General features: G+C 41.3%; 1 protein-coding gene across 1 annotated transcript in view; it reads right to left on the reverse strand.

Moving 5' to 3' along the window:
• Positions 1-12881, reverse strand: part of GNAQ (G protein subunit alpha q) — a 316302-nt gene that overhangs the window by 208730 nt on the left and 94691 nt on the right. The window contains exon 2 of the mRNA XM_068973670.1: positions 1826-2010. Coding sequence (XP_068829771.1) covers positions 1826-2010 — 185 coding nt within the window. The remainder of the gene's footprint in view (positions 1-1825; positions 2011-12881) is intronic.

Raw genomic sequence — 12881 nt, forward strand, 5'->3', positions numbered from 1 at the left:
CCATGGGATTCTCCAGGCAAGAATACTGGAGTGGGTTACCATTTCCTTCACCAGGGGATCTTCCCGACCCAGGGATCGAACCCGGGTCTCCCGCATTGGAGGCAGACGCTTTAACCTCTGAGCCACTAGGGACTGGCATTATGTATGTGTATATATATGTATTGATAAGACATATACACACATCAATTACACCACACATGTGATAACCAGAATTCATCAGATCATCATATTATCAACCAACTGTAGTCATCAGCATTTAAAAAAAAAAAATTTCTTCAACAGAATACTCATAACCGCAACAAAACAAGCATACCACCTATTTCAGAAACTCACTACACTGAGATTTCTGAAGGGGAAAATTCCTGATCCTTTTGAATTCAGACTGCTTCCATATCCAGACAGCTTCCTGTGATTCAGGTACCATATTTCCATGAACCTACTCAGATCTTTCCATTCTTGAGAGGAGAAGCTGGGAGGACTATTTGTGGAAGGTCTCGCTGTTATTTGTGGAGAGACTCTCGCTGCCATCGGAAAATGAAGTGTGAAGGTATCAATTAGATAAGAAACAGCCAGTTCATTTTAAGGAACCACCTCCAAAAAAGAAATGCCTGATTTGAAAATGATCTGTATATTTAGAAGCTTCTAAATAGTAAAAGAAGTGGAGGTACAGAGAACTGCTCTATTTTACCTATGATTCATGTTTGTGAGTTACATCTCAGCTTATGAGTCATACTGGGCATGCAGACTTCTTGTTAGTACCCATTGATCCTGGTATATGAAAATACCCTCAAGAGGAGAATATCAAGAGTACTAAGAGAATGAAAATGAATGCTTTGATTGAAGGTCCTCAAACAACTGCAGGTACAAATGCAGTGTTTTATCAACAAAAGGTTAAGGTTTTACCAACTTACAAGATCAGCACCTACATGCTGTAAGGAATGAAGACTGCATCCACCCTTAGACATTCTGATTGATTAATAGGAAGGGAAGACGTTTCTACAATTCTGCTTCCCTCATAAACTCCCAGTATAAACTCAAACCCGAGGACACCCTCAGATGCACCAAACTTGTTAGGGATCACGTAGTTATAATATTTGGAGGGTAAGCAATGACAGCATTTGTTTTTACCTGAATAAAAAAATCTGGCTTTCTATTTCAGTTAAGAAATAATGCTGAATACTGGGAAAGTTTGCTTGGTTTTTAAAAAGCTAAAATTTTAGACTTTTTTCCCCTAACCCTTTCTCAAGTGATTTTAGAAGTTTCCATTATTTTAACACAACTGCAGGGAAACGTGTTTGAAAGGTTACTGGAAGCGACAGATGGGCTTATTTTGAAATAAAATTAAGCCTGTGGTACTACTGAAAGGAAGTCACGAAATCCAAAATTAAACTGGACAGAATGGTCTGAAGCTGTTTTTGTTCTTTATTCAAGGAAGCACAAAGAGTGGGAGGCTGAGGCAAGGCCACCACTTCTCATGTGAATCCCCTCACTCGGGTCAGTTTGTCTTGAACTGATAAAACTCTCTTCTTAACGTAACATGCGCCCCCACATTTTAAACATCCATACACCTACTGTCAAATATCCAGACATGTCCTTCACTGATATCACTAAGAATACAACTCCAATCTTTTATAGCTGTGACTTTATAAAGACTTAAGGAAGAAAAAAACATTTATAAACAACTGTGCTAAGCTATTAAAAACCCCATTTTAGGATGAGATGGAAAATGCCCATTTAAAACAGACAATGTGCATCCCAGACATGTGAAGAGACCATTCGCCCTGGGATGGCTTTGCCAGCCGTTCTCAGGAGGAGCCACGCCTACCTTATTGTGCTCGTACTTGTAGGGGATCTTGAGCGTGTCCATGGCTCTGATCATAGCCTGCATGGCCGTGAAGATGTTCTGATACACCAGCTTGGTGAAGCCCCTTTTGTCTTCATCAGAGTAGCCCGACCCATGGATGATTCTCATCTGCTTGATAAATGTACTCTTGCCACTCTCTCCTGTCCCTGCAAGAGAAACGACAGCAGCTCATCAGACCATGAGACCTTCTCACAGTCTTCCAGACAACTACACTATTAAAAGGAGCAGGCCTTGGATGTGGCATCCTGAGGGCCTGCTGAGAGGAGCATCAGAGGAGAGCAGCATCACCAGCGGGGGAAGGGCCACCGAGGGTGAGCACTCAGCAAGATGAGACGAGTGAGACTCCCGCTCAGAGGCAGACTTTAAGAAAATAAACAAACAACTGTCACCTTTTTGGAAGCCACTCAGCACGGAATTTTGATAGTGATTTGTAACCATGTATCTTATAAGAAACATAATGAAAGCAGCATGGTTTGAACAGAATAAACACTTGATAAAGCTCTCTTCCCTGCAGTATGTCTGAAACGCTTCCAGCAGACCAGGATGTTTAGCCAGGATCTGGATCTGGAGATGACAATGCACTTATACAAATGCTGTTCAGACATCAGTAAGACAACACGCCGGAAAATTTCTAGACACTTTCTCATACTTTAAAATGGGGTATATGGAGAGCATGGTATCCAGGTAAGAATCCAGATACTTCGGGATAGCAAGTAGCAACTGTATTTATTTCCAGGGGGTTCAGTTGGCTGAGTCGTGTCAAGGAATTACTCAATTCAGGAAAGACACAGGAACTTTCCTTCTTTCTGCCTACTCTTAACTATGACACAGAAATTCACTATTACTGATTTTCTTTCTTCTGTGTTCTCATTTTCCCCTTCTTCAGTATTCCTTTTTGGTGACCATGAGCGTACAGAGAATCCATAACAAAGCTACAAATGCCCACTGGGGAGGAGGAAAGACAGAAAGATGATATCATTTCACTGAATGACAACATATTTCTTCTATGGTGAATCTGAAACTATAAATCTAAAAACTTCATTTTTTAAAATGTAAGTTGTTTTGGAGGGTGTGCAACTTCATTTCTGAATATCTCTCTCTCACTGTCAAATCTTGAAATTTTCAAAATGATAAATGTCTTCCCCACGATGTGGGGGAAAAAATAAAAGTTTTTAGGACAGTAAGGATAGCAGAATATAATAATAATAATAATACTCAGGATGATTGCAGCGCTCTTGATGCCATTTCCTATCAACAAGACATTAAAAAAAAAAAAAAAGGCGGAAAAGGAGAACTGAAAACTAGGAATACGACATCTGTCCTAACTTTGGTTTTTCTGGTGGTTGGATTTCATTACTATCTTTATAAACAATCATGAAAAATTCAAATAAGTATTACAGTTTTCATAGAAGCACTCTTAAATGACTACAGATGTCTTGGTAAACACAGAAGCCTCATATAATTACAAAGATGATTTCTAGCCCCACAGTCCTGTGGTCGCCAATTCTTTATCCTTTTCATATGACCTTTAATAAAGTGATCTGGAATTTCTTGAAATATAAAGTTAACATTTCCTTTATCATTTTCATATGATTTTAATAAAGTGATTCAGAATTCCTTGAAGCATAAAGTTAACACTGCAATATGAATGCAATCAACACATTTTAACAAAATTAATGCAAGGAGTTAAAAATGAACATATAATTCCATCCATGAATACTGGGGTGGGGAGGGTGGGGGTGCAATATCTAAAGAGAAGTATCCCTAATGGAAATAAAGCTAGGAAATTGTTTCTCATTAGCAATCAACAATTTATAGGAAGAAACCAGTATCTTTACTTTTCTGAGCAATTCAAAGTATGGAAGAAAAAGATCCAAATTGCTTCTCTGCTTATTATCCTTATCCTTGCTCTGAGGGCCCAACTAGAGACATAATCATCAAATCAGAACCTCTGCCAGTTTTTTCCACACCAAAACCAGAAAGAAACCTTAATATGTGAGGTTACCTGACCTGCCTCTTGAGAAACCTATATGCAAGTCAGGAAGCAACAGTTAGAACTGGACATGGAACAACAGACTGGTTCCAAATAGGAAAAGGAGTACGTCAAGGCTGTATATTGTCACCCTGCTTATTTAACTCATATGCAGAGTACATCACGAGAAACGCTGCGCTGGAAGAAGCACAAGCTGGAATTAAGATTGCCGGGAGAAATATCAATAACCTCAGATAGGCAGATGACACCACCCTTATGGCAGAAAGTGAAGAGGAACTAAAAAGCCTCTTGAGAAAAGTGAAAGAGGAGAGTGAAAAAGTTGGCTTAAAGCTCAACATTCAGAAAATGAAGATCATGGCATCTGGTCCCATCACTTCATGGCAAATAGATGGGGAAACAGTGGAAACAGTGTCAGACTTTATTTTTGGGGGCTCCAAAATCACTGCAGATGGTGATTGTAGCCATGAAATTAAAAGACGCTTACTCCTTGGAAGAAAAGTTATGACCAACCTAGATAGCATATTGAAAAGCAGAGACATTACTTTGCCAACAAAGGTCCATCTAATCAAGGCTATGATTTTTCCAGTGGTCATGTATGGATGTGAGAGTTGGACTGTGAAGAAAGCTGAGCCCCGAAGAATTGATGCTTTTGAACTCTGGTGTTGGAGAAGACTCTTGAGAGTCCCTTGGACTGCAAGGAGATCCAACAAGTCCATTCTAAAGGAGATCAGCCCTGGGTGTTCTCTGGAAGGACTGATGCTGAAGCTGAAACTCCAATACTTTGGCCACCTCATGTGAAGAGTCGACTCATTGGAAAAGACTCTGATGCTGGGAAGGTTGGGGGCAGGAGGAGAAGGGGACAACAGAGGATGAGATGGTTGGATGGCATCACCAACTCGATGGACATGAGTTTGAGTGAACTCCGGGAGGTGGTGATGGACAGGGAGGCCTGGCGTGCTGCAATTCATGGGGTCACAAAGAGTCGGACACGACTAAGTGACTGAACTGAACTGAACTGAATGACATGAAAAGAAAAGGAAAGAGAGTCAAGCAAGAGGCCGCTTCTCCTAGCTGAAGGCTTTTACATACTCCCCCCACATCCACATAAAATCAAGAAAGTAAAGAGAAGACATCTAAACCATGCTGTCCTGTTTCAATTAAGTCATGTTGGGCAAGAGCAGTCAACACCTGGCCACTCTTGGGATCTACACTAAGCTCCGGGGCATCACACTAATGAAGACTCCAAATACAGGTGGAACACAGGACCCATGAATGAATGGAATGGGGAAAGAGGAAAGGAGAAAAGAATCCAAAACCTAACTCCAAAGTTAAGATATTTTCCTGTTGCCCCAGACACACCCTGGGATCCTCTCTCTCCATTATATCATCTTGCTTTGTGCCCCAGGAGGCTGGCTGGGAAGGATTTCACATCAACAGCTCTCTTGGCTTCAGTCTTCTTGGGTTTAATCCATAGGAGACACCAGGAAGAGAACACAGAGCAAGAGGATGAGAAAGGGGCATCTATTTCCCCAGTCTGCTTCCTGCAAGGGCCCCACAGATACGCTGTGTCCCCTTCAAGAGTCTACAGCTCCTGCCAGGTGGCCCTGTCTGGGTTCCTGTACCTGCTCCCTTGCCTTGCTGGCCCCTGGTTACTGTACTCATTAGCTCTTATTGGTTGCCTACACTGGATTAATACCTTGTAAACAGTCCCTGAACAAAACTCTGCTCAGTCACCTAGCTGGAGTGGACCATTTGTTTCCTGCTGAGACCCTGACAGATGTAAATACCCAATGGAGAGCAGGGGCAGCTTGATAAATGAACGAATAAGAAGGCAAGGGAATGGGGGGGGGGGTGCCTTTTCTTCTTCTGCCCTTTCTCTGTAAGTCTTATTTATAAGGTGTGCTCTTGTTTACAAAGTACTTCCTTTTTTCTAGTCACTAATTCACTCTTTTAACACTCTTCTGGCAGCCAATCATGATGATAGAGCCCAAACTAGAATCCAGAGCTCCCAACTCATCTTCAAAGTGTTAATGAATCTAGTACTTGTCCCCCATGTACACTTGAGCCCACCTGCGCCCAAGCAACACATACTTCAAGATTAATCTCTAATCTGACAAGGCAAATGGTGGGCTCCACCCGCTGAACATCCTGTCTCTTGTAAAGGAAACTAAAGAAATGTGTTCAAGGCACGTGGACACAGAGGGGGAGGGGGAGGGTGAAATGAACTGGGAGAGCAGCACTGACATATAGACAATATCACATGTAAATAGCTGGCTGGTGGGGAGCTGCGGCACAGCACGGGGAGTTCAGCTTGGTGCTCTGTGATGACCTAGAGAGGGGCAGTCAGGGAGGTTCAAGAAAGAGGAGGTATATATGCATACATATATTTAACAGCCCATTCACCTCGTTGTACAGCAAAAACTAATACAATATTGTAAAGCAATTATATTCCAATTTAAAAAATGTAAAGAATAAATCCGTGTTCAACCCTTTATATTCTGCCACTGTGAAATACACCGACACTATCCTCTCAAAACTCTGAGATAGATGACTTTTCCCTCATTCCATGGAAAAGAAAAGGCCTTGGAGAGGTGAAGCATCTGAGCAAAGATGACAAGGCTGGTAAATGCCAGCACAAGGGCTCAAGCCCAGCCTGCACTTGCCCAGCCTGGGTTTGGCGATACTTTCACAATCACGGCTGTGCAAATCCAAGATAATTAATTTCTACTGCCTGTAGTCCAAAAATGTCTCCACTTGGTCTTGACTACATTCAACTTTCATCCATCTAACTGAATTCTGAATTTCCAAATATTACTTCAATTAATAGTATTTTGAACCTTGGTGTCATCTTCCAAGACTGGCCATCCCTCCCAGGTAAATTTCACATACAAATTTTACACTCACTCACGCTTTGATCGGAGAAGGCAATGGCAACCCACTCCAGTACTCTTGCCTGGAAAATCCCATGGATGGAGGAGCCTGGTAGGCTGCAGTCCATGGGGTTGCTAAGAGTCGGGTACGAATGAGCGACTTCACTTTCACTTTTCATTTTCATGCATTGGAGAAGGAAATGGCAACCCACTTCAGTGTTCTTGCCTGGAGAATCCCAGGGATGGGGGAGCCTGATGAGCTGCCATCTATGGGGTTGCACAGAGTCGGACATGACTGAAGCAACTTAGCAGCAGCAGCACACTTTGATGCTATTGTATAACTGCTGCAAATTTAAAGTGAATACAACGCTTCACTTAAGAGGAAATCTGTGTAACGCAAATGCTACAGGTACAATGATAAAAGTAGTCAAATGAAGTATTATTCTGTACTATGGAATAAAACATCAACCCAGCAGAAAACTCAGCTTCTTTGTTCCAGGAAGAGTTCTATCATGGGAGATGAATGAACTATTCTTCACAAATGTGTAAACCAAATTTCATGTTTTTCTCCTATTTTCATAAACTTATACAATATTCTTGGGGTTTGAAACGGACATTTAAAATATCTACTCTGGATTAGAATTTCTAGAATCTGTTTAAAAACAAACAAACAAACAAACCAAAACACCCAGCTGTTCCAGATTATAAAAATGACTCTGTTTCCTAAGGCCACATGGAAAGCATAATGAGAGCCTTCACAATTCTTTATCTCTGAATGAACGAAGCACACTTCTACTAGTAGGTTGGTCTGTGAATCCGGTGCCGGCTAAACTCTTTTCACAGCACTGAGCATAAGCAACTTTTGACCTACCTCAAGAAATACAAACCTACTGTTTCCAAAGCCACTGATGAAATAAAATCTAGCAAGGAGCCCTTACATTAAATCTGGGGGTGGGAGCTCCACCTTTGCTAATTTGAGTATATCTCCAATCATATTATATAATAACAAGTATATCAAGATATACAAGGAAGGATGTGAGTCTAGAAAAATTTTGCTTTTCATCTTCATTAATCTCTATAAATGTGGCTGAAAATTTTCACCAAAAGTTATTTGCACCTTTTGTCAAGTACTATGCCTTTTCTTATCTCAGCCCATCAAAATACCCAGAAATAAAACTATTTAAGAATCATGCTATGGGTTTCCCTGGCAGTCCAGTGGTTAAGACTCTGCACTTCCAATGCAGGGGACACGTTTCAATTCCTGGTCAGGGAATGAAGATTCCACAAGCTGCACGGTGTGTTTCAAAAAAAAAAAAAAAGAATCATGCTGGCCACTTCATCTAGCAAGTACAATTGGTTTTGAGGGATACTGTTTTTCTTCCCTACCCACTGGATCCAGATAAGGCACAGAGAGCAATCCCATTTCATTTCACATGTCTTTCCATCAGGACAAACATAATATATAAATTTAATATCCTACTGTGGACTGCATTACTTTGTAAGGTATTAGAATACAGCATGTTTGATGTACAGACTCTCTCACACATACAATGTGATACTTTAGGCTTTGCCAAGATCTTTTCAACACAAGAGTATTCCTATATACAGCTTCTGCCACAAATCCATATTTACTCTATGTATCCTACTCATACTAAGCCTCTATACACTGACTACTCTGCCCATTCTCAAGATGCAGTCTGCAATCAGTTCCATCCAATTCTAAAAGCAGGCCAGTTTTTCTTTCTTTGGAGTTCTTGCTCAGCATAATCTTTTAAAATTTATTTTACTGAAGTATTAATATGCCTTACTGTTTGGTCGCTAGGTCGTATTTGAATCTTTTGGGACCCCATGGACTATAGCCTGCCAGGCTCCTCTGTCCATGGGATTTCCCAGGCAAGAATAGTGGAGTGGGTTGCCAATGCCCTTCTTTGTCCGCAGGTGATCTTCTAGACCCAGGGATCAAATCCCTATCTCTTGCATAGGCAGGCATATTCCTTACCACTAAACTACCGGGGAAGCCTTTACTAAAGTATGCTGCTGCTGCTGCTGCTGCTGCTGCTGCTAAGTCACTTCAGTTCTGTCCGACTCTGTGTGACCCCAAGGACGGCAGCCCACCAGGCTCCCCTGTCCCTGGGATTCTCCAAGGAAGAACACTGGAGTGGGTTGCCATTTCCTTCTCCAATGCATGAAAGTGAAAAGTGAAAGTGAAGCCGCTCAGTCGTGTCCGACTCTAAGCGACCCCATGGACTGCAGTCTACCAGGCTCCTCTGTCCATGGGATTTTCCAGGCAAGAGTATACTTTAGCTATACTAAAGTATAGCTGACTATAATGTGTTAATGTCTACTGCACAGCAAAGTGATTCAGTTATGTATGTGTGTATGTATATACACATTCTTTTTCATATTCTTTTCCATTATGGTTCATCACAGGATACTAAACATAGCTCCCTGTGCTTTACAATAGAGCCTTATTGTTTAGAAGACAGTTTTTCTTATCCCATACCCTGACAGTTCTAAATCCAATAACATATTACCTTCTTAATGGTTTCATGAATTGTCACTTGTAGTTGAAAGCAATCAAGGACTCAATAGTTCCTTCTTTGCCATGGAAGTTGGCTTCCTGGGCTACATTTTATCAAAAGGGCTATGAAGCACAATCCACATATACACAAGAATTGCTCAGTGTCCTAAAAATGTCAGTTACAACTGTCACTGTCTGAAGAATACGCTGTGCCCCGTTTCCCCTGGAAAACAATCACTGACCACTGCATGTGCAGGAGCTGCAAGGGTTCGTTTCTTTTATTCTACAAGTCAGAAAACAGACCTTCTCAGGGCCTCTTATAGGCTCAGTGAGACCCACACCACTGCCACTTTTTTTAGGCTCCCAGGAAAAAGAAGAAATGCCAAAACAGAGCTCTAAAGACTGTGGTATTTAAAGTTGTACAGTGAATATATCCGTTTTATCCTTCCAGTGCCTTTCATGACTGTATTTGGAGATATTGTCAAACCATCAGAGGTCTACATCTAAAGCCTTTAATTAATGTGAACGCTCAGGCCAAATGCCCCTGCCCTGCCCTCTTGATTGGCCAGCACCCAGATAAAGAGCTGCTAAGAACAAACCCAAGTCTCATGGAGCTCAATTGTAATCCAAGTATCTGCACTTAAGGTCCACTGGTTTAGGCCAAGAGTCTAAAATATGGAATCTCAGCACCACCAAGCTGAACTTGGGCTACTTCCACATAAACTTGGATAAAGCAGAACCAGAAATTTCAAGGAGGAATTTTCTACCCACAAGCACATCATCAACCCACACCTGCAAAGACTTAATAGCACTGAGATAAAAGTGATTTAATAACACTGAGTCAAAATGCAATCCATGTGCCGTCCACATTCTGGCTTATGTACTTTAAAATACACATATTCTGCCTCCCACTCATTTTCCTCCACTTATACTGGAAGCCTGCTCATGAAACTGAGCAGCTCTAATACCACAATCACCATGACTTCCTCTCCTTAAAGACGGTCCTTGGAGAGCAAGGGTTGGTAATACTTAACTCTTTATCCCCAGCAAGGCTGAAGAAGGTACTGGATAAGGTACTGAATAGTTTTTTAAATGTAGCATGGAAATGAACTGAATTGAAAATCACCCACTGTAAATGGAAACTGAAGAGATGAATAAGTTAGTAGTAACCAGAACTGTTAATAAAAACTCACTCAGTCACGTTATTTTTACGAAAGGCAAAAATGCACTGAGAATGCAATTTATTGAAGATGTTTTGGAAGAGGGTGATTACCTAGTCCTTCAGTTGGGAAGATGCCCTGGAGGAGAAAATGGCAACTCACTCTAGTATTCGTGCCCAGAGAATCCCATGGATAGAGGAGCCTGGCAGCTACAGTCCACAGGGTCTGAGTTGGACACAACTGAGGAACTTTCACTTTCACTTCCAGGCGTCTTAGAATAGAAAATCCTCCTGAAAAAGGTGCTTCCAAGGTTACTCAAAGATACACGAGTATTTTCTTAGAATGCCCATTTTACCAGAGCATGTTCATGGTAAACATCCATGTATTAAAACCTATCATCAGTTGATTGCACCATCTTGTGACTATACCAAACACCATTAAAATGGACAGTTTAAAATGATGAACTTATGATATGTAAACTTCGTACTAATTTAAGAAAATTTAAACTAAATCAACATGATGTTAGAGATGTAAGAAACAAGCATTCGATCCCTTGGTCAGGAAGATCTCTGGAGAAGGAAATGGTAACCCACTCCAGTATTCTTGCCTGGAGAACCCCACGGACTAAGGAGTCCATAGGGTTGCGAAGGGTCGGACACGACTGAAACGATTTAGCTTGTATGCACGTAGTGTAGTTTGGGGAACAGGAAGTTTATACAAATATTCAGGCTAAAACTTTTTCAGGTTTCTTTGAGCCAACATGCCCAACCTGCTCTGCACCCCCAGCCCTCTCCTCTAGGAGAGCTTGTTCACGCCCATCTGCCTCTGGATATATTTCAGAGAAAAAGTTTAAGAAGCTCCAAACTCACTTATTTTCCAAAGGAGGGAAGCAAAGTGACTTGTTCAAGGATTTTGCTCGTTGAAAACTAATTAGGAAGAAGATGGACTATAATCTACCAAGGCCTGTTTGTCCAGGGCTCTTGATCTTAAGTCCTTGTAAACTTTCTTTTTATTAAACATTCTTCCAACTTAAAAAGTTACAGTTATTTATTATAGAGAATTCGGAAAAACAAGAGAGTTTTCAAAGTTCCTAAAATCTGAATATTGTGGTATATTTCTTTCCAGACTTCTTTTCTGAGCAAGGGCTTCCCTTGTGGCTCAGCTGGTAAAGAATCCGCCTGCAGTGTGGGAGACCTGGGTTTGAGAAGATTCCCTGGAGAAGGGAAAGGCTACCCACTCCAGTATTCTGGCCTGGAGAAATCCATGGACTGTATAGTTCAAGGGGTAACAGAGTCAGACACAACTGAGCAACTTTCACTTCACAAATGTTCCTTTTTCTGTTTATTTTCTAAACTAAAAATGGAATAATCCTGTATACTGTTACTTTTCACTTAACATATTTTGATAATTATTCCAAGATACTAATTATTCTTCAGAAACAGTTCATGATTGTCTAAAAGGCCATCATAAGAATGTGTGATAACTGAACAATTCTCCTGTCATAACACGTTTTGAGTACTTCTAATTTTTCAGTTTTATAAATAATTTTGTGATATACATCCCTGAAGGAAGGCATCAAAGAAATGCAATTAAGTGAAAACAGATGTAAAGGCTCTGGCCAGCCTATATGCATTATCAGTTGACACATCCATCAGACCTTTCTTTACCTCACTTTTTAAGAAAGCCACACCCTTGATTTACGGTTTTATAATATATATTTGGTCTCCATCCAAGTTTTTGGCACAGGGCTCCTAAAACCCTTGGAATTTCTTAAGGAAAGAGAGCAAAAGGGTGTTTTTGTTATGTTAATAAGGTGACTTTTGGAAAGAGCCTAAGGAATGGCTCTGTTTGTCCCAGGAATCAGCCTCCAACAGAGAAGCAGAACTTTTAGTCTCCCCCACCCACCCCCCGACCTGTGGGGAAGGGAGAAGGGATCAGCAATTTGAGTTCAGTCACCAAAGGTCAGGTGGGGCTCGGTTCAGTTCAGTCACTCAGTTGTGTCCGACTCTTTGCAACCCCATGGACTGTAGCACTCCAGGCTTCCCTCTCCTTAACCAATTTCCAGAGCTTGCTCAAACTCATGTCCATTGAGTCTGTGATGCTATTCAACCATCTTGTCCTCTGCTGTCCCCCTTTTTCTGCCTTCAATCTTTCCCAGCATCAAGGTCTTTTCCAATGAGTTAGTTCTTCGAATCAGATAGTGAAAGTACTGGAGTTTCAGCTTCAGCACCAGCCCTTCCAATGAATGTTAAGGACTGACTTCCTTTAGGATTGGCTAGTTTGATCTCCTTGCAGTCCCAGGGTCTCTCAAGAGTCTCTGACATGACAATTCAAATGCATCAATTCTTCTGTGCTCAGCTTTCTTTATGGTCCAACTCTCACCTCCATATATGACTACTAGAAAAACCATAGCAAGTAATGTCTCTGCTTTTTATTGTGCTGTCTAGGTTGGTCAAAGTTTTTCTTCCAGGGA

Source organism: Capricornis sumatraensis, chromosome 6, assembly GCF_032405125.1.
Source record: "Capricornis sumatraensis isolate serow.1 chromosome 6, serow.2, whole genome shotgun sequence".
Lineage (NCBI taxonomy): Eukaryota > Metazoa > Chordata > Mammalia > Artiodactyla > Bovidae > Capricornis > Capricornis sumatraensis.